We start from the raw sequence: 14097 nt of genomic DNA, 5'->3' as shown, positions 1-14097 counted from the left end.
ATCAAAATATATGAACATCCAAGTTATATTGAAAATACTTTCTGCTTAGAAGAGTTGAATTCCGTTATAAAATGAAAAACTATGATTATGACATACCTACATATTTAAAAATGTTATTACCTTGCAGCGCTGTGCTCAGACATGTCGTCGTGGCTCTAAGTACCTTTCCTGTCAATAGCAAGTAGATTTCAATTTATTGTTAAATAAACTGACGTTATGCAAGATTACCTTGGCTGTAGCTGTTCTCACAAAGCTTTGTTAGGCTACCACCTACAATTAATGAATAAAATGATCAGATTATATATAGCTAAAACTGAAACTGAAATGCTCTGATTATATATAAATAAAACTGAAAAATTTGAAAAGTATCCATTGCAACAGTAACCCTCCTTTATTCAGAGATTAAATTAGAGGTTAAGTAATCAAAGAAATTATTATATTGTATTGTGTAGTGATCATACCTTGGATGGAACTCGCTATGCAAGTCCTTGCTAAATTAATTACGCTCCTGGCTAGGAAATTCATGCTTAATGTAATAAATACACTTTTCCTACAGTAACTTAACCTCTGACCGAGTGTTGTTTAATCTATCTTTAACATACGGTGATTCGCTATCACCCTCTGGCGAGGAAGCAACTATCACGTGAGCAAAAGTGTACATAAAGTAGGAATTTTATTTACCGATTTCAGATACATATTATGTATATGTAATTTTTTATTTTCACTTCTCGTTTCTGATATTTAATTCCATCTTATTTTGTTATATAAAAATATATTCTTTAACTGAATATTTATTTTTCCATATTACATGCTTGGATTCAAAAACTTTTATTAAAGGATTTATTTTTATAAGACGTCAATTTGTCTGCCTGCGTGTCGGACTTTAACCATAACACATATCCAAAAATATTAGGCGTAAATAAAATATTAAAGGTCTAGTTTTTTTATGCAGGCGGAGCCCTTCACCCACCTGTTATGTACTGTCTAATAAACACATATAAACAAATTACTACAAAAACTTTGACCAAAAGATGCTTCATTGTTCGACAGAATTGATTAGTCAATCCTAGGATTGCCCACATGTTGGACTTTGACCATAACATATACGCAAAAATATTATTAGGCATAAATAAAAGATTATAAAGGTCTAGTCCAACTGTTAAAAGGCGCATTTCACCATTTGTGTTATTTTATTTCACAAACGATCAAATTCCCAGACAGCACGCATGTCCAAAAGCGAGACATAAGACGTTTAAAAAAACATCTTTTAAATGTTTTACGAAAAGATGGCTAAAAGATTGCTAAAAGACGGCTAAAAGACGTCTTATGTCCCGATTTTGGGCATGATATGCTGTCTGGGTTAGCTTATCATTATTAGAAAAGCAAAAGTTTAAGAAAAAGAAGGAGAAAAATACGAAAGTTTGATATTTATTGTTATTGACGAAAGGACACATTTAACATAATAGTCATATAGGTATGGAATTTTTCAGTCAAAACAATCCATTTCATTTTTTTTTAATTTCTTAATTTTAGTATCTTAATTTAGTATTAATTTTAGAGCGCATAATTAGTTCATAATTCCGTCAATTTTACGTGCTTTTTATTTTACAAGTTGATTGATTTAATTTCCGAGAGGCTCACAGTTCATTCTCATTGTAATGAGAGAAAGGGAAGAGGTAAAAAAGGCACTGCGGGTTACTAAAAAATATAAAGTTTATTTAAAAGTCGCACGATATAAACTTGAGGGAGCCAATGTTCAGGGTAGGGCCAAGGTTGATAGAAGAAACTGAAGAATCATCGACGTTCCACGACGTCGCGTGCGTCGGGTAATTGATCAGCCACGTCTTCACAATCCGTGGCCGTAACCGGCACCAATACCGGCACCAAGACCGGCACCGAGACCGGCGCCGAGACCGTGTCCTAGTCCTGCGCCGTATCCCAGACCAGCGCCGGCGCCGTAGCCGATTCCCGCACCGAGACCGCGGGCGCCGTATCCCGATCCGATACCGTAGGCTGGTCCTCCAACGGCTGCAACGCCGTGTCCGAGTCCTCCCAGACTCGCGCCACCGTATCCCAGACCGCCGGAGTAACCGATACGGTACAGAGGTGCGCTGGCGTATCCGTGGGACGCTACGGGCACGCTGTAGCCGTAGGCAGGTGCGGAAATGCCGTGACCCGAGGAGTAGGCCGGGGCAACGCCACCGAGATAACTCTGTCCGTAGCCTGAAATCGAAAGGGTGATCTCGCGGGTGATCTCTGACAGAGATGAAATTATTCGCGCAGATCGAGCATCGGAAACCGAGAGATACCTCCATAAGCCGGTCCCGCAATCAGAGCGTTTCCTAATCCTCCGTATCCTCCGTAACCCAGACCCAACACGCCCCTCTTCTCCTGTTTCTTCTCTACCTGTGTCTCCTCACAATAAATTGGCATTGCCAGGCCGACAATGGCTAATACAAGCTGTAACGAATTCAAACACTGTAGGACGCAAAGTTAAATACGCATTGTATTACACAGCTTTTATATTCTCTCACTATGTGGTCACGATTCCCTCCGGACGTAATCCGGAAAGAAAATATTTTCTTGTCCTCGGTTTTCAACCTCTTATTATATATCTTTTAAAAGATATAAAAGATATAATATTTAAAAATATGCGAGACATAATGTACATGTAAAAAACCGTTATACAATTTTGTCTACGATTCTGATGTCACACATCGTAGGGGAATTAACAAGCCGTATCAGAAATATCTTGCAATCAATTCTATCCGCGGGGCGCGTAATTAGAAACCGCCAATTACTTTTCCGAGGATATTCGGGTACGTCTATATATAAGGTAGATCGGTACGAAACCTCTTTCGCGGACGTAACGTGACTATTCCGGTTACTCGGGGGAAAACGTAAAATTACTCACTATAGCGTTCATGGTGGCGATAATGATGTGGCGATGCGGAGATCACTACTAAAACTGATGCGGACCTCACGAGACACACCCCCTTTTATACCGGTGGAGTCTTTTCTCACAGCATTGCATCTCACCGAGACGAATTACACGTGTGTATCTTACATCTATACACGATACCCCGCTCACTCACACACATACGCACGTAAATAGAGATGTAGGAGCAGTTAGCGGCGCAATAGTACCGCCGGCAAGAAGGTAGAGGTATACGCGTGGCTAATACGCCTTTCTAAAACGATTTTTCTAGCGCACTCGTCACGAAAATTCTTTGTTAGAACCGCGCGATCGACTTGCGTCGGTGGGAATTAAAAATCGACCGATCAATCCCCCGAAGAAGGATCAATGCCGTTAGTCTCGATGTGATGTTTGCACTAACGTATAACCCAAGAACGAGACGTAGAGTTATCAGATTTCTCATAGAATTTCTTTCGTTGGATTGAATTAGAAGAGTTGAGAATTACAAGTAAGACAAGATCGATCGGGCGATTTAATTATACTCAGTTTTCTAATTTCTTTTAATTCGTAGTACTGGATTCTTTCAGCAAAATAAAGTGGAAACTCGCATAAGTTGCATTTCGTGATTTTCTCCGCATTAAGAAACTTAATCTTGTCATTTTTTTCAACTGGAAACTTTCGGTGAGTTTAATGAATTTTTACCGCATTGAAGATAATTAATCTTGTCATTTTAAAACTTCGAGATTTCATAAATCTTGGGACTTTCAAAGCGATCACCTTGATCACTTTGAAGGCAAAGCCAAGGTCAAATTTCTTGCTTGGTCAAATCCTTTTACTCCATTATGGACAAAATGATATTTCAAAAGACCAAGGAGTTACTTAACGCAGAACTCGAAGCCGAACTCGATACAATTAAACCCCATATGAATGCGAAAGAGATATTACATGACATCGCCGACATAACTATTACTATAATATGTATCTCTGGCGTATCTATTACATACATGGTATATAGGTATGTACATTTTGTATAATTGTAATTTTCTCATTTTAAATATACATAACAATGTACGGTCCATTAGTCTTCATTTTGATCCATTGCTACGATATAGCAACGTGCTTTTTCTGATCATCTTAAATTTCATACATGGCGAAACTTTCACCGTCGCACGACTCTGCGACGACGGTTTTCGGTTGCAGCGTTACGCAAAAACGTGAAGTGGAGACATTTTTTCCGTCCAGTTCACCTCTTGCTGCAGTTCCTTTCTGTGGCAACCTATCGTATGTCACGTGATTGACGAAACAGGAAGAAGGGAGGGACGGGACGAGTAAAAAGAGTAATAAGGAATTTAGAACCGACCTTTGTTCTCAATTTAGAATCGACCTTTTTTGTCAGATTAAACAAAAAATTGTCGAGAGATGAAAATAATATGAATGATATATATTTCAATTATCTGCCTCTTTTAAGTCGTATAATTGTTCGAAATAAGTGACAAAAATTCCTTTTTGCGAGTAAATGGTAAAAAAAAAGGATTAATTGCTAAATAAACGGCGCCATACATCACTGTCCGCTGCAAGCGTTATCTTCCTGTTACTTCGACGGCACTTCGGATAATCGCCGTTTTACAAATGGTCTGCCATGAACTCGATTCGACAGCAGGCCGTTATTAAATTAGCAGAAAAATCCTCGTTAATCATCATGGGAAAGAGGGCAGGAGGTACACCCTCGAGCCTTCGAAAGGGCCATAAGTCCGGTAAGATCTTACGTCAGCGCGCACGATACCGCTCAGCGGGTTCGACGCACGTCATACAATAAAGCACGTCATATCGTTAATTTTCTACGGGGGGGAGGAGAAGGGAGAAAGTTTGTACCGCATCAAAGGTCGCATGTGAACGATTGTTGCGTAAGCTAAGCACTATGAGAGGGTTGCACCGACACACCCCGTTTGACCAACGCTGGCCAGGCGAGAAATCGCGGCCATTGCGTCGGCAAGAGTTGGTCGGATCTGCACACAATGTAGGTGCACTAGATGTAGGTGCTGATATTGCTAAAAGTTTTGAATATATCTCTTGTTATCTCTGTGCAACCATATCTGTTTTTTTTTTCTATATTATGTTCTTGAATTTATAACGCCGTTGACTGATTAATTCAATATCGCCTAAATGATGAAACATATTCTATTTTATACATACACCTCAACTGGAACCGGAGCAAGAATATTTCTTGCTAAAAAAGATTGTAGATATTTTCTGTATATCCATGACAAAAAATAATATTTTATTATTTATAAAAGGTCCGAAATGCCCGTATTCTTTTTATCTATAAATTTTGATCGATTTACAGTATTTTCTCAGTGATAGTTTGACGATTGCGTGTATCACATGATTCGCATATGAAAAGAGTGAACAGCGATTTCCTTAGCGAGTACGAATGTTAGAATCCAATATCAATAAAGATAAACTAAAATTTCTTTTAATAGTTACAAGATTCGAAGCAATGAAATGAAACGTACGGCCCGAACGGCTGTTTCAGACTCAGGGAAACAGTCGTTTGCAGATTCTTATTGCGAAATGCACTCGCGTAATACCGATCGCGCGAATGCCGATAATGCGAAAATATGTCGACGATACAATATAAACGCGATGGCTGATAGTATATCAATGCATCTTATTACTACTCGCAACGGTAGTGTAAAAATAGATTTAATTGTTGGATATAAAACGGCAATCAATGATCAGATCGTACAAAGTCCGGAATTTTTCATTCAGCAAAACCAACTGGGTGATTTGTTCATAGCAAGCGTGACTGACGTAATTTTCTGGTATTTATCAATAACATATATCTGCAACGCATTCATGTATTGTATAATGTGTATATACATACGTATACATATATTGCGTTACATTAATATTTATATATATTTACCAATTTTAAAATTATATTATATATATATTTCGAAAACATATTATAATATTATATTATATTTCATAATTAACTACATTTAATTATTAAATAAATATATTAAATATAATTACGTTGTAATTAGTAAAAATAATACAAAATAATAGATAAAATATGGTGATGCCATATACCGAAAGATTCGATATTATATTCTTATCTTATCGAGTAAAACACCAATAAAATTTGTCAATTGGAAGAACCTGTAACTAATTGTGTTAAAAATGTTATTTATAGAGTAATTAATTAATTTCTTATTATTACAATTACTATTTAAATATTATTTAGTTTACTATTTAATATAATATTGTGTAGATAAGATTTTGATTATTAGCGTTAGCAAAAAAATCTGTCGTAATAATTCTTTCGTAATTAAACACTTTTTAAATTTTCTAAAATAATAAGTAATAATTTAACAAATATAAGCGATTGATAATTGAAAAGAAAGATATTATATGACATTTATATCAAATGTTGATAACAAAACGATATAGAAATATTATGTAAGATTCATTTGTAGATGGCAGTAAAATGCTCCTGTGGTTGTTGGGTTAAGTTTATCACGTGTGTACATAACCTCTTTGATTGTTTTTGAACTATTATAGAGCACATTATATATTTTCTTAAATAGAATTTATCGATCAAATAAACATTAATTCTGTCGGTTTTCCAGTAATATCCTATCTGTGATTTATCGTCTTTTATTTTTATAATTAATTAAGTTTTTCTATACGGATAAATCATTTCATGAAGTACAAAATCTGTGCTAAGGATAAGAGGCTTTTTCCTCGGTAAGTTTAGTTTTCATTTAGTTTTCATAATTAGATTCATAATTTTATCGTAATCGAAAGATTAACTATGCATTTGTATAAAATGCTTTAAGGAATTTTTTCTGTACTGATATCTCTACGCAAAATCTTATATAAAGTACTTAAGTTATGATTTATTAAACATCAGTGTCCCTTAATATTTTAAAGAGAAACATTAGATATCAATATTTGTTAAAGTATTTTACAGAAAAAAAAACAGAATGTTATTGATTACTTCTAGTATATTTAATTATTTGATAATAGAACTGAGATCAGAGGAGTCTAGTTTACATAAAACAAGTAATACGCAGCTATACATTTTAATCTATAGCTAAAAATACAACTATGTTGGTTACTTCCAAATATGTTCTACATGTATCTTCTAATATACAAAGTATGTGCCGACCATTCATTAAAAAGTACTCCTCAAAGTCGGACAAAATTAAAAGATTGATGAAAGAATATAAATTGATATTTGGTCCGTTAGTTGAAACAAAATCCCAAAAGAAAAGGAGATTGAAATTAGAGAAGAAAGGGAAGATACCCCGTGAAAAGACAAATATGATACATACAGAATTCTTGTGGGTTATGGAAAATGCTCGTGATAAGCTCACAAAGATTACAAAGCCTCAAAACGAGCAGTCAAATGATACAGATCAGAGTTCTATAAAAAAATTTAGCGAGATGGAATTTGATGGTTCAACTGATCAAAATACAAACAATCTTTTACATTCTGAATCTAGTCAGACTGCTCAGAAAATAGACCTTAGATCTAACACCACATCTATTTTGTCAGCGAAGAATAGTAATAACGAAGTTGCATCGTCCAATTCAAATGTATCTGATAATGAAAATACAGTCACAAAATGTGTGTCTTCTAATTTTGAAAGATTGCCTGACATTATTATAAAACATTTGCCAACTTTTCCAATTATGGGCAGCAAACAAGAACTTCCGACGCAGTCAACAGAAATATTATCTATATCTGTTAGAGATGATCTTGAAACAATAAGATTTCCCAGTGTAACTAAGATTCTTACACAAACCATGTCACCAGAGTCGAAGCTGGCTCTAGAGGCATGGAAGGAAAGAATGATAAAAAAGCTCGGGCAAGAAGGATTTGAAATGCATCAGAAAGGTATTTGAGAGTTATTTGATAAACTGTTCCACGAGAAAGAGAAACTTTAATAAGCTTAATAAATAAATCTATTTGCTCCTGATACAGCATTGTTAGAGGATGGATCATCTTTGCATTCGTGCATAGCACAGGACCTGCTCGGGAAAGAGTATGAGGTTCCTTCGAAGATCGAGCCAGTTTTTAAAAGTGTCCAGGGTGTTTTGAAGGACGTGCACCACGTGAGAGCGATCGAGACACACGTAGCTCACCCGAAATTGCGTTACAAAGGAGTAGTCGACTGTATAGCCTCTTATAGGTAAAACAGAGATTTTGCTTCACCATCACCAGGAAACTCTATTTCGAAACGAAACAGGCAAAACCAGAGGTCACCGCCTGGTTTCTAGTCAATTTTATATTTTATAACTTGTATTGTGTAAAATAGCTGTAAGCTCTAAATATAGTTGGCCAATAAACTGATTATAACTAACTACCTTAATATTGTATAGTAAGTACAATAAATGGAGCTTGATAATTTTAGGCTAATGATAATTTCAGTCTCTAAATTTATACATTTTTACTAAATAAAGAAATTATACTTAATAATTTAAAATAATTTTGTAATTAAAATTATTCAACATTCAAATTATTAATTTAAATTATATTTTAAAATTGTACGTTATATAATTTTACAGAAAATTGAAATTATTATCTCTCTTCTTTAAAGCCTGATATAAATTATAGAGATATAAATTTTAGAGATGCTTTTCCAAATGTTATATTTATTAAAAGAAAAATGTTGAAAAAGGGTTATATATCTTATTCACAATAAATCTTTTTCATAAAGATATGTTTCCCAATACTTTTCGCTTTGGTACATTTTCAACTTGTTTTTTTTTTTGTTTTTCAATAAAGAGAGATATTTTTGAGGATTTATGATTTATGTAAAATCTTCGATTGAAATAATAAGCTATTAATAATATTATTAGATTTTTTCAGATATGGTCTGTGTTTATTAAATTATTTATTGTTTTTATACCCACGAATATTCAGGTTTCATTAATTGATCTGATTTTCTCTGTTGATCCATACTCGAAATAGAGTTTCCTGAAATTTTTATATATTTTTTGCTACAGAATAATTTTAAATAAAGTTTAAAATCGTCCTGTATATTCAGGATAGTCTTACACGTACGCACTATACCCGCAGGGGCGAAAATTACGTAATCGATTGGAAGAAATCAGACAGAAAGAAATTGGACTTGAAGGGAACATATGACGCGCCTGTACAACTCGCCGCGTACATCGGAGCTATCAATGTTTCCAATTTATATCCCTTTGTGGTAAATAACTCATCGTAATAAAAATCTCATTTAAAAGAGATACGCAAAGAAGTTTGTATTTCATTATGGAAATTAATTCGTTTTCGATTACTGTCATTTTATTTGCTACAATTTGTTCGTCAAATACCGCGTGTAATAAAGAAAGCTACTGTAATAAAGCAACTTTCTAAAAGTTGTTAATATTTTCTAAAAATAAAATTGGCAAGAGGGAGCAGCCACTTTCCTAAAACGTCCGTGTTTCTCGATTCTACAGATAAAACGGGGATTACTCGTGATTGCTTACACGTGCGGCGCACCAGCAACCGTGTACGAAGTGTCCGACAACACGCTGCAGCAATACTGGACAGCATGGCTGCGCCGCCTGCAGAAATACTATGTCGAAACGACGAACAGCGACGAAAACATTTATACCCCAATAAAGCATTAATGTACCGCGTCGCATATATTCATTAAAAGTTCCGCACGCAAAGCCAATTAAATGCTTATCCGTCAACCACAGGTAACTCCCGGCAGGAGTCGGCGGGAGAAGTTTTTAATTCCATCCTTTGCGCGTCAGAAGTTGCAATAATCTATAGTCTTCGGGGAGTAGTTGGGAAAAGCCCTCCCAGAGTCCGTAGGAAACCAGAGGATACAGCGAGAGAGAGAGAGAAAGGGAAACCGCGTCGATACGCCGACTTATTAAGCCCTGCGGTGGACTCGGCATTTATGATTTATGACAAACCTATTCGCATTTTCCGCGAGCACCGCTCGGAGTAACGGTTATTAAGAAAATACGCAAACTTATTATCGCGACACTGTAATTTTGTACGATACATTTACGCTGTTATTAAAAGTATCACAATTTATGTGAGCTGTATTTTTCTAAAGTTCGTAAAACCTCAGAACTGGCGAAGATTAATGTTCCCTGATCGAGTTTGGAAAGTTCAACGATTAAAGCTTTTTCCGAAGAAGATACGTTTTTATACAAGTTCACAGATTCGAAGTAAACATATTAATTTTTATGCTTACATTATATCGTTATATCGCTCTTATCAAGATAAAAAAGTGTTCCATTTTAGATTTTAATTTTAGATGCAATTTGATAATCAATACTGAGTTCGTTGAAAACTTGTTTCGCTTTTAAAAATAAACCTTTGATTTCACAGTCCCATATCGCAGGTGAAGAATACTGTAATACTAAAAACGTAATGGTCGTGCCGGAAAAACCCGGTCATCCCGGTCGTCGAGTTAACATACTACAATTATAACTTTCGCCGGCAGGACAGAGAAAGCCTGAAGGGGGTGCTACGTTACGCGGCTCCCCGTTACAGGACCTTATAAACATTGCGACCCCTCGTGCGCCCTTGGGGATCGTAAACTAATGGTGAAGCGGTGTAGCAGAATTATATCGTTCGTTGTTTCCGCATACCTGGCTCGCACACAGAAACCGGGAGTATCGCGTTAGGATATCAGATATTACGAACCGCATCCTTTACGTCCAAACGGTCTGGGCCATACATGGCAGTATCAAGTCGTAATAACACTGTCAGATATATTACCGTCATCATACAGCGCAATGTGTTAGATTTTCACATTTTTGTTTTATTTTTTTTCATCACATTTCTTGTTGGCGAAAATACGTGCCGCGAAATGTTCGCTACTTTTTACTATATTTATTTTTGGATACTAAATTTTGAATATTGATTCATGTTAGGATGTTTCGAGTAAATAAGAAAACAGCATTAAAAAAAAAAAAAAAGATAATGGAGCGTCATATTCTTTGCTTTTTGGTATATATTGTTAGTACATGGAGTATATAGGAGAAACATCACGTGATGTTTAATATTAAAATCCAATTTTCTTTTCATATTATATTTATTATGTTATACAATGAACCGAAAGATGAAAAAGGCTATTTAAGAGATAATTACGGTGACAAAGGAAATCGTGAAAATTCTAAATAAATCCTTAAAATATTGTGTTAAAAAATCTAGTTACGCTACTGGAATGTCAACTCGTTATTTCACTCGAGATTTCTTTTTCTTTTAGATATGTTTATTTCCGGTTATCCTATATTCCGCTAACAATACTTTCATACGCTCTCCTATGATATTCAGCTTTACAAGCCTCTGCAAGTGGGATGCGATTTCACATCAAAGAATTCTTTCATTAAAGTGCAAAGCAACTACGCAGTTACTGATCTTTTCGTTTTTCGAGAAGCAAATATCGTTTGCGAAACAAATGTTGCAACATCTTGAAGCACCAGAAAAATAATAGCAGCAGTTTATCGTAGGCTGTTTTCATAATAACTAATTAAAAATTCCTTGAGAACGTTAATTCACTGATACATATTCCACTCGATTCAGTACACATTTGTGTAATAATAAAATATTAAAGATTAAATAATAAAATATTAAAGATCATTTTGAGTGGGCTTTAAACATTAGTAAGAAAAGTTCAGCGATGACACAAACGCAAGCAATCGTGAGGTAATTGCAGAGTCATACCGCGGTAAAACAACGTTGACTCGGTGCAAGCACCGTTATGACACATTTCTTTCATTTCCTCGCCGTGGATTGCGGATCAAAAGAGGGAGAACCTACTATACCGCAATCCGTTTTACGTAATACAATGCTAACGTTGCAAAGTGATATTTACTGCGAGGCCGCGGATTTATCCGCTGAGAATTCCGTTGTTCGCGCGCACGACATCCTGCCGGCATCCTGAGCAAAGACAACCATATTTCCGGATTAGACATTTAGCGAGCCCCCAGCCCCCAGATGAATCTAAATCTCCCGGCTAATCCCCGCTAATCCTCTCGTAACAGCGGCATATTTCCATCGGCCGGCCGCCGGTCCACCCCCTTTGAGCGCGACGAGTTATGAAAACGATAACTTCAACTCGCCGGACGAACCCTCGCTTCCTTCGGCCTCTGTCCCTCTTGGTCCCTCTTCACCGCCCCTCGGACGCGCGAGAAAACTCGAGAAAATGTGCCGCTGGAACTATTGAGCTCGCAATTTATCGGAGACCCCTGAGCAGTATGCCCTCCGAACGATTTCTTATATTGCTCGCCTTTAATGCAGCTACGAATAGCAGCGGATTTTTATTAAGTCCACTCTGCGATTCGATAAACCCCAGCAATTTCTCATTCTACCACAAATATTATACGAAAGCTCTCTTAATGCTTAATTATATTTTTTATTATCTCAAAACACGTTTCAAAAACCACAGAACAATTGCAAATACTAGATCTAAAATGTGATATTTTAATAAAGAAATGTTTAACATGAGGACTAAGACATGTAACAATTTATTAATACGGTTAATGATCATTTTAAAATTGTATTAAAAAGGATAAAACAATATTTTTATGTATAATATTTAAAAAAATATATAGTATTTTAAATATAAAGTATTATAAGCATATGCAGCCTATTCTTGAGACTATTGCTCCTTATTTTTTTACAGCTTTATATTTTTTACTGGAATTGTAAAATTTGTCCAACCACGCCAGACGGCGCTATCGGGAGTTCGGGAGCAATCGCGAAATTGTTCTCCGCGATAGAATCGTATTTCTCTTATTAATAGTCGGTCGCTCGAAGTACGCCGCACAAAACTTTTCGTCTCGACGCGTAACAGTCCCCGGGAGCGTGAGCGCGTCTGCAAGGGATCGCAATAGCTCGGTTAAAGTCATCAACGGGCAAACTGGAGCACGTCCGAAATTACGAAGTTTTCATCGTCCTGCCAACGTCGAGAAATCTCTCGACGTCAATATCCTTCAGAGAAGTTCTACCTGGCGGCGGCGTTGTCCGCGTCGCTCTTCCGTCTAACCGTGGCGAGTGCTTCCAATGGCGAAAAGTTTATAAATACGAGGGGGTTCGACGCTCCGAGAGAAAATCGACGAGCACGAAGGCACGATGATAAAGGCGGAAGAGCCGTCGTCCGTCCGAGGAGTCTCGCTTGCCCGAATTAATCCTCTTCGGGTGCGCGACGCGACGCGCGGCTCGTCGTGCATGAATTATCGATCGTTGCCGCGCGCAACGGTCACGCTACATTTGCCTTCCAATAATAATTAATAATCAAGCGAAGCGGAGCGCGCCAGGGCCAATCTACAAAGGACCGGATTACACGCGAGACGGAAAACGGCCGCACGCTGGTTAGCCGGTCTGAGCATTATAGGATGCACCCTGCGCGACTTTACGCCGCGCCGTAATAACTTTGAGATCTGACTCCTGCATACTGCGCAAGAGAAATCAATAAGTAATTGTTTACAATAAGTGAAATCTGTATTTTTTTTCTTTTAGAAAAAGCTTGTGAAGTAATGTAACGTATACCTATGTGTAGACGTTGCATTACTAAAATATATATACTAGATTCAGTTTTTTATACTAGATTTTAGACTAGTACTTTGTCTAATTTTTTAGTAGTTTAAATCTAGTTTTTAGTAGATTAGATACTAGATTTTAGACTAATATTTTGTACTATATCTGGTTTTTGATACTAGCGCGTGTGATACACATGTATATATGTATAATACATGCACACGCATTTTTTGGAGATAAATATGATATTTATCTGCTCCTTCATTATTGACCAATTATAAAACTAAATTGTTTACCGGTGTCAGTCTATTTGATCTTTTAACTTTAAAAGGTATATTTATTTCACGCGGGTAAAAAGCGCCCTTCGTGGTAAAATCAAGTAAAATAAAGTGTCTTTACGCTGTTATACGTACTAACAAGGGCAACTCTGTCGCTTCTATAAAATGATCGTCGTTTCGTAAACACTGCGCCGGCCGGCTTATGTGCACTTATACTGCACATTTCGCAACGTGGTTTCTCCTGGGGGACCTGCTCAGGTGCACACCTGTGGCCAATTAGCGAGCGCACATTAAAAGCTATTCAAACTGCGTTCTGAAGCGAACGTCGTGTAATTGTGTCCCGCTATTGTTGGCCTTTCCTGACCGCGTGTGCGTAT

At 36.6% G+C, this 14097-nt stretch overlaps 2 protein-coding genes across 5 annotated transcripts; one reads left to right on the top strand and one right to left on the bottom strand.

Annotated features, from left to right (window-relative positions):
* Positions 1-1752: 1752 nt before the first annotated feature.
* Positions 1753-14078, bottom strand: LOC112457453 (keratin-associated protein 6-2-like). Of its 2 annotated transcripts, none has more exons than XM_025020514.1 (3): positions 13856-14078; positions 2310-2460; positions 1753-2223 (listed from the first exon to the last, which is right to left on the bottom strand). In XM_025020514.1, the coding sequence occupies exons 2-3, from the start codon at positions 2431-2433 to the stop codon at positions 1847-1849; spliced, it is 501 nt and encodes a 166-aa protein (XP_024876282.1). In that variant the 5' UTR covers positions 2434-2460; positions 13856-14078; the 3' UTR covers positions 1753-1846. The 2 variants fall into 2 exon arrangements, with proteins under 2 accessions (XP_024876282.1, XP_024876281.1); XM_025020513.1 differs by lacking the exon at positions 13856-14078 and adding an exon at positions 2915-2977.
* LOC112457452 (mitochondrial genome maintenance exonuclease 1-like) lies at positions 6437-10819 on the top strand. 3 transcript variants are annotated; one of them, XM_025020511.1, is made up of 5 exons: positions 6437-6667; positions 6950-7823; positions 7911-8118; positions 9009-9141; positions 9395-10818. In XM_025020511.1, the coding sequence occupies exons 2-5, from the start codon at positions 7031-7033 to the stop codon at positions 9566-9568; spliced, it is 1308 nt and encodes a 435-aa protein (XP_024876279.1). In that variant the 5' UTR covers positions 6437-6667; positions 6950-7030; the 3' UTR covers positions 9569-10818. The 3 variants fall into 3 exon arrangements, with proteins under 3 accessions (XP_024876279.1, XP_024876280.1, XP_024876278.1); XM_025020512.1 differs by lacking the exon at positions 9395-10818 and having other exon boundaries at positions 6438-6667; positions 8977-9056; XM_025020510.1 differs by lacking the exon at positions 6437-6667 and having other exon boundaries at positions 7031-7823; positions 9395-10819.
* Positions 14079-14097: the final 19 nt, after the last annotated feature.

The sequence above is a fragment of the Temnothorax curvispinosus genome, unplaced genomic scaffold (genome assembly GCF_003070985.1).
Source record: "Temnothorax curvispinosus isolate PA1 unplaced genomic scaffold, ASM307098v1 QBEX01007779.1, whole genome shotgun sequence".
In the NCBI taxonomy this organism is placed as follows: domain Eukaryota; kingdom Metazoa; phylum Arthropoda; class Insecta; order Hymenoptera; family Formicidae; genus Temnothorax; species Temnothorax curvispinosus.
This window is presented reverse-complemented; position numbering and strand designations above follow the sequence as displayed.

Excerpts from the sequence above, each read along its gene's own strand:
- LOC112457452 (XM_025020510.1), top strand. The coding sequence starts at position 7,031 with ATGTTGGTTACTTCCAAATATGTTCTACATGTATCTTCTAATATACAA. Across the intron at positions 7,824-7,910 it reads ATTTGAAATGCATCAGAAAG|CATTGTTAGAGGATGGATCA; the intron begins GTATTTGAGAGT and ends CTCCTGATACAG. Across the intron at positions 9,142-9,394 it reads CCAATTTATATCCCTTTGTG|ATAAAACGGGGATTACTCGT; the intron begins GTAAATAACTCA and ends TCGATTCTACAG.
- LOC112457453 (XM_025020513.1), bottom strand. Across the intron at positions 2,224-2,309 it reads TGCGGGACCGGCTTATGGAG|GCTACGGACAGAGTTATCTC; the intron begins GTATCTCTCGGT and ends TTTCGATTTCAG.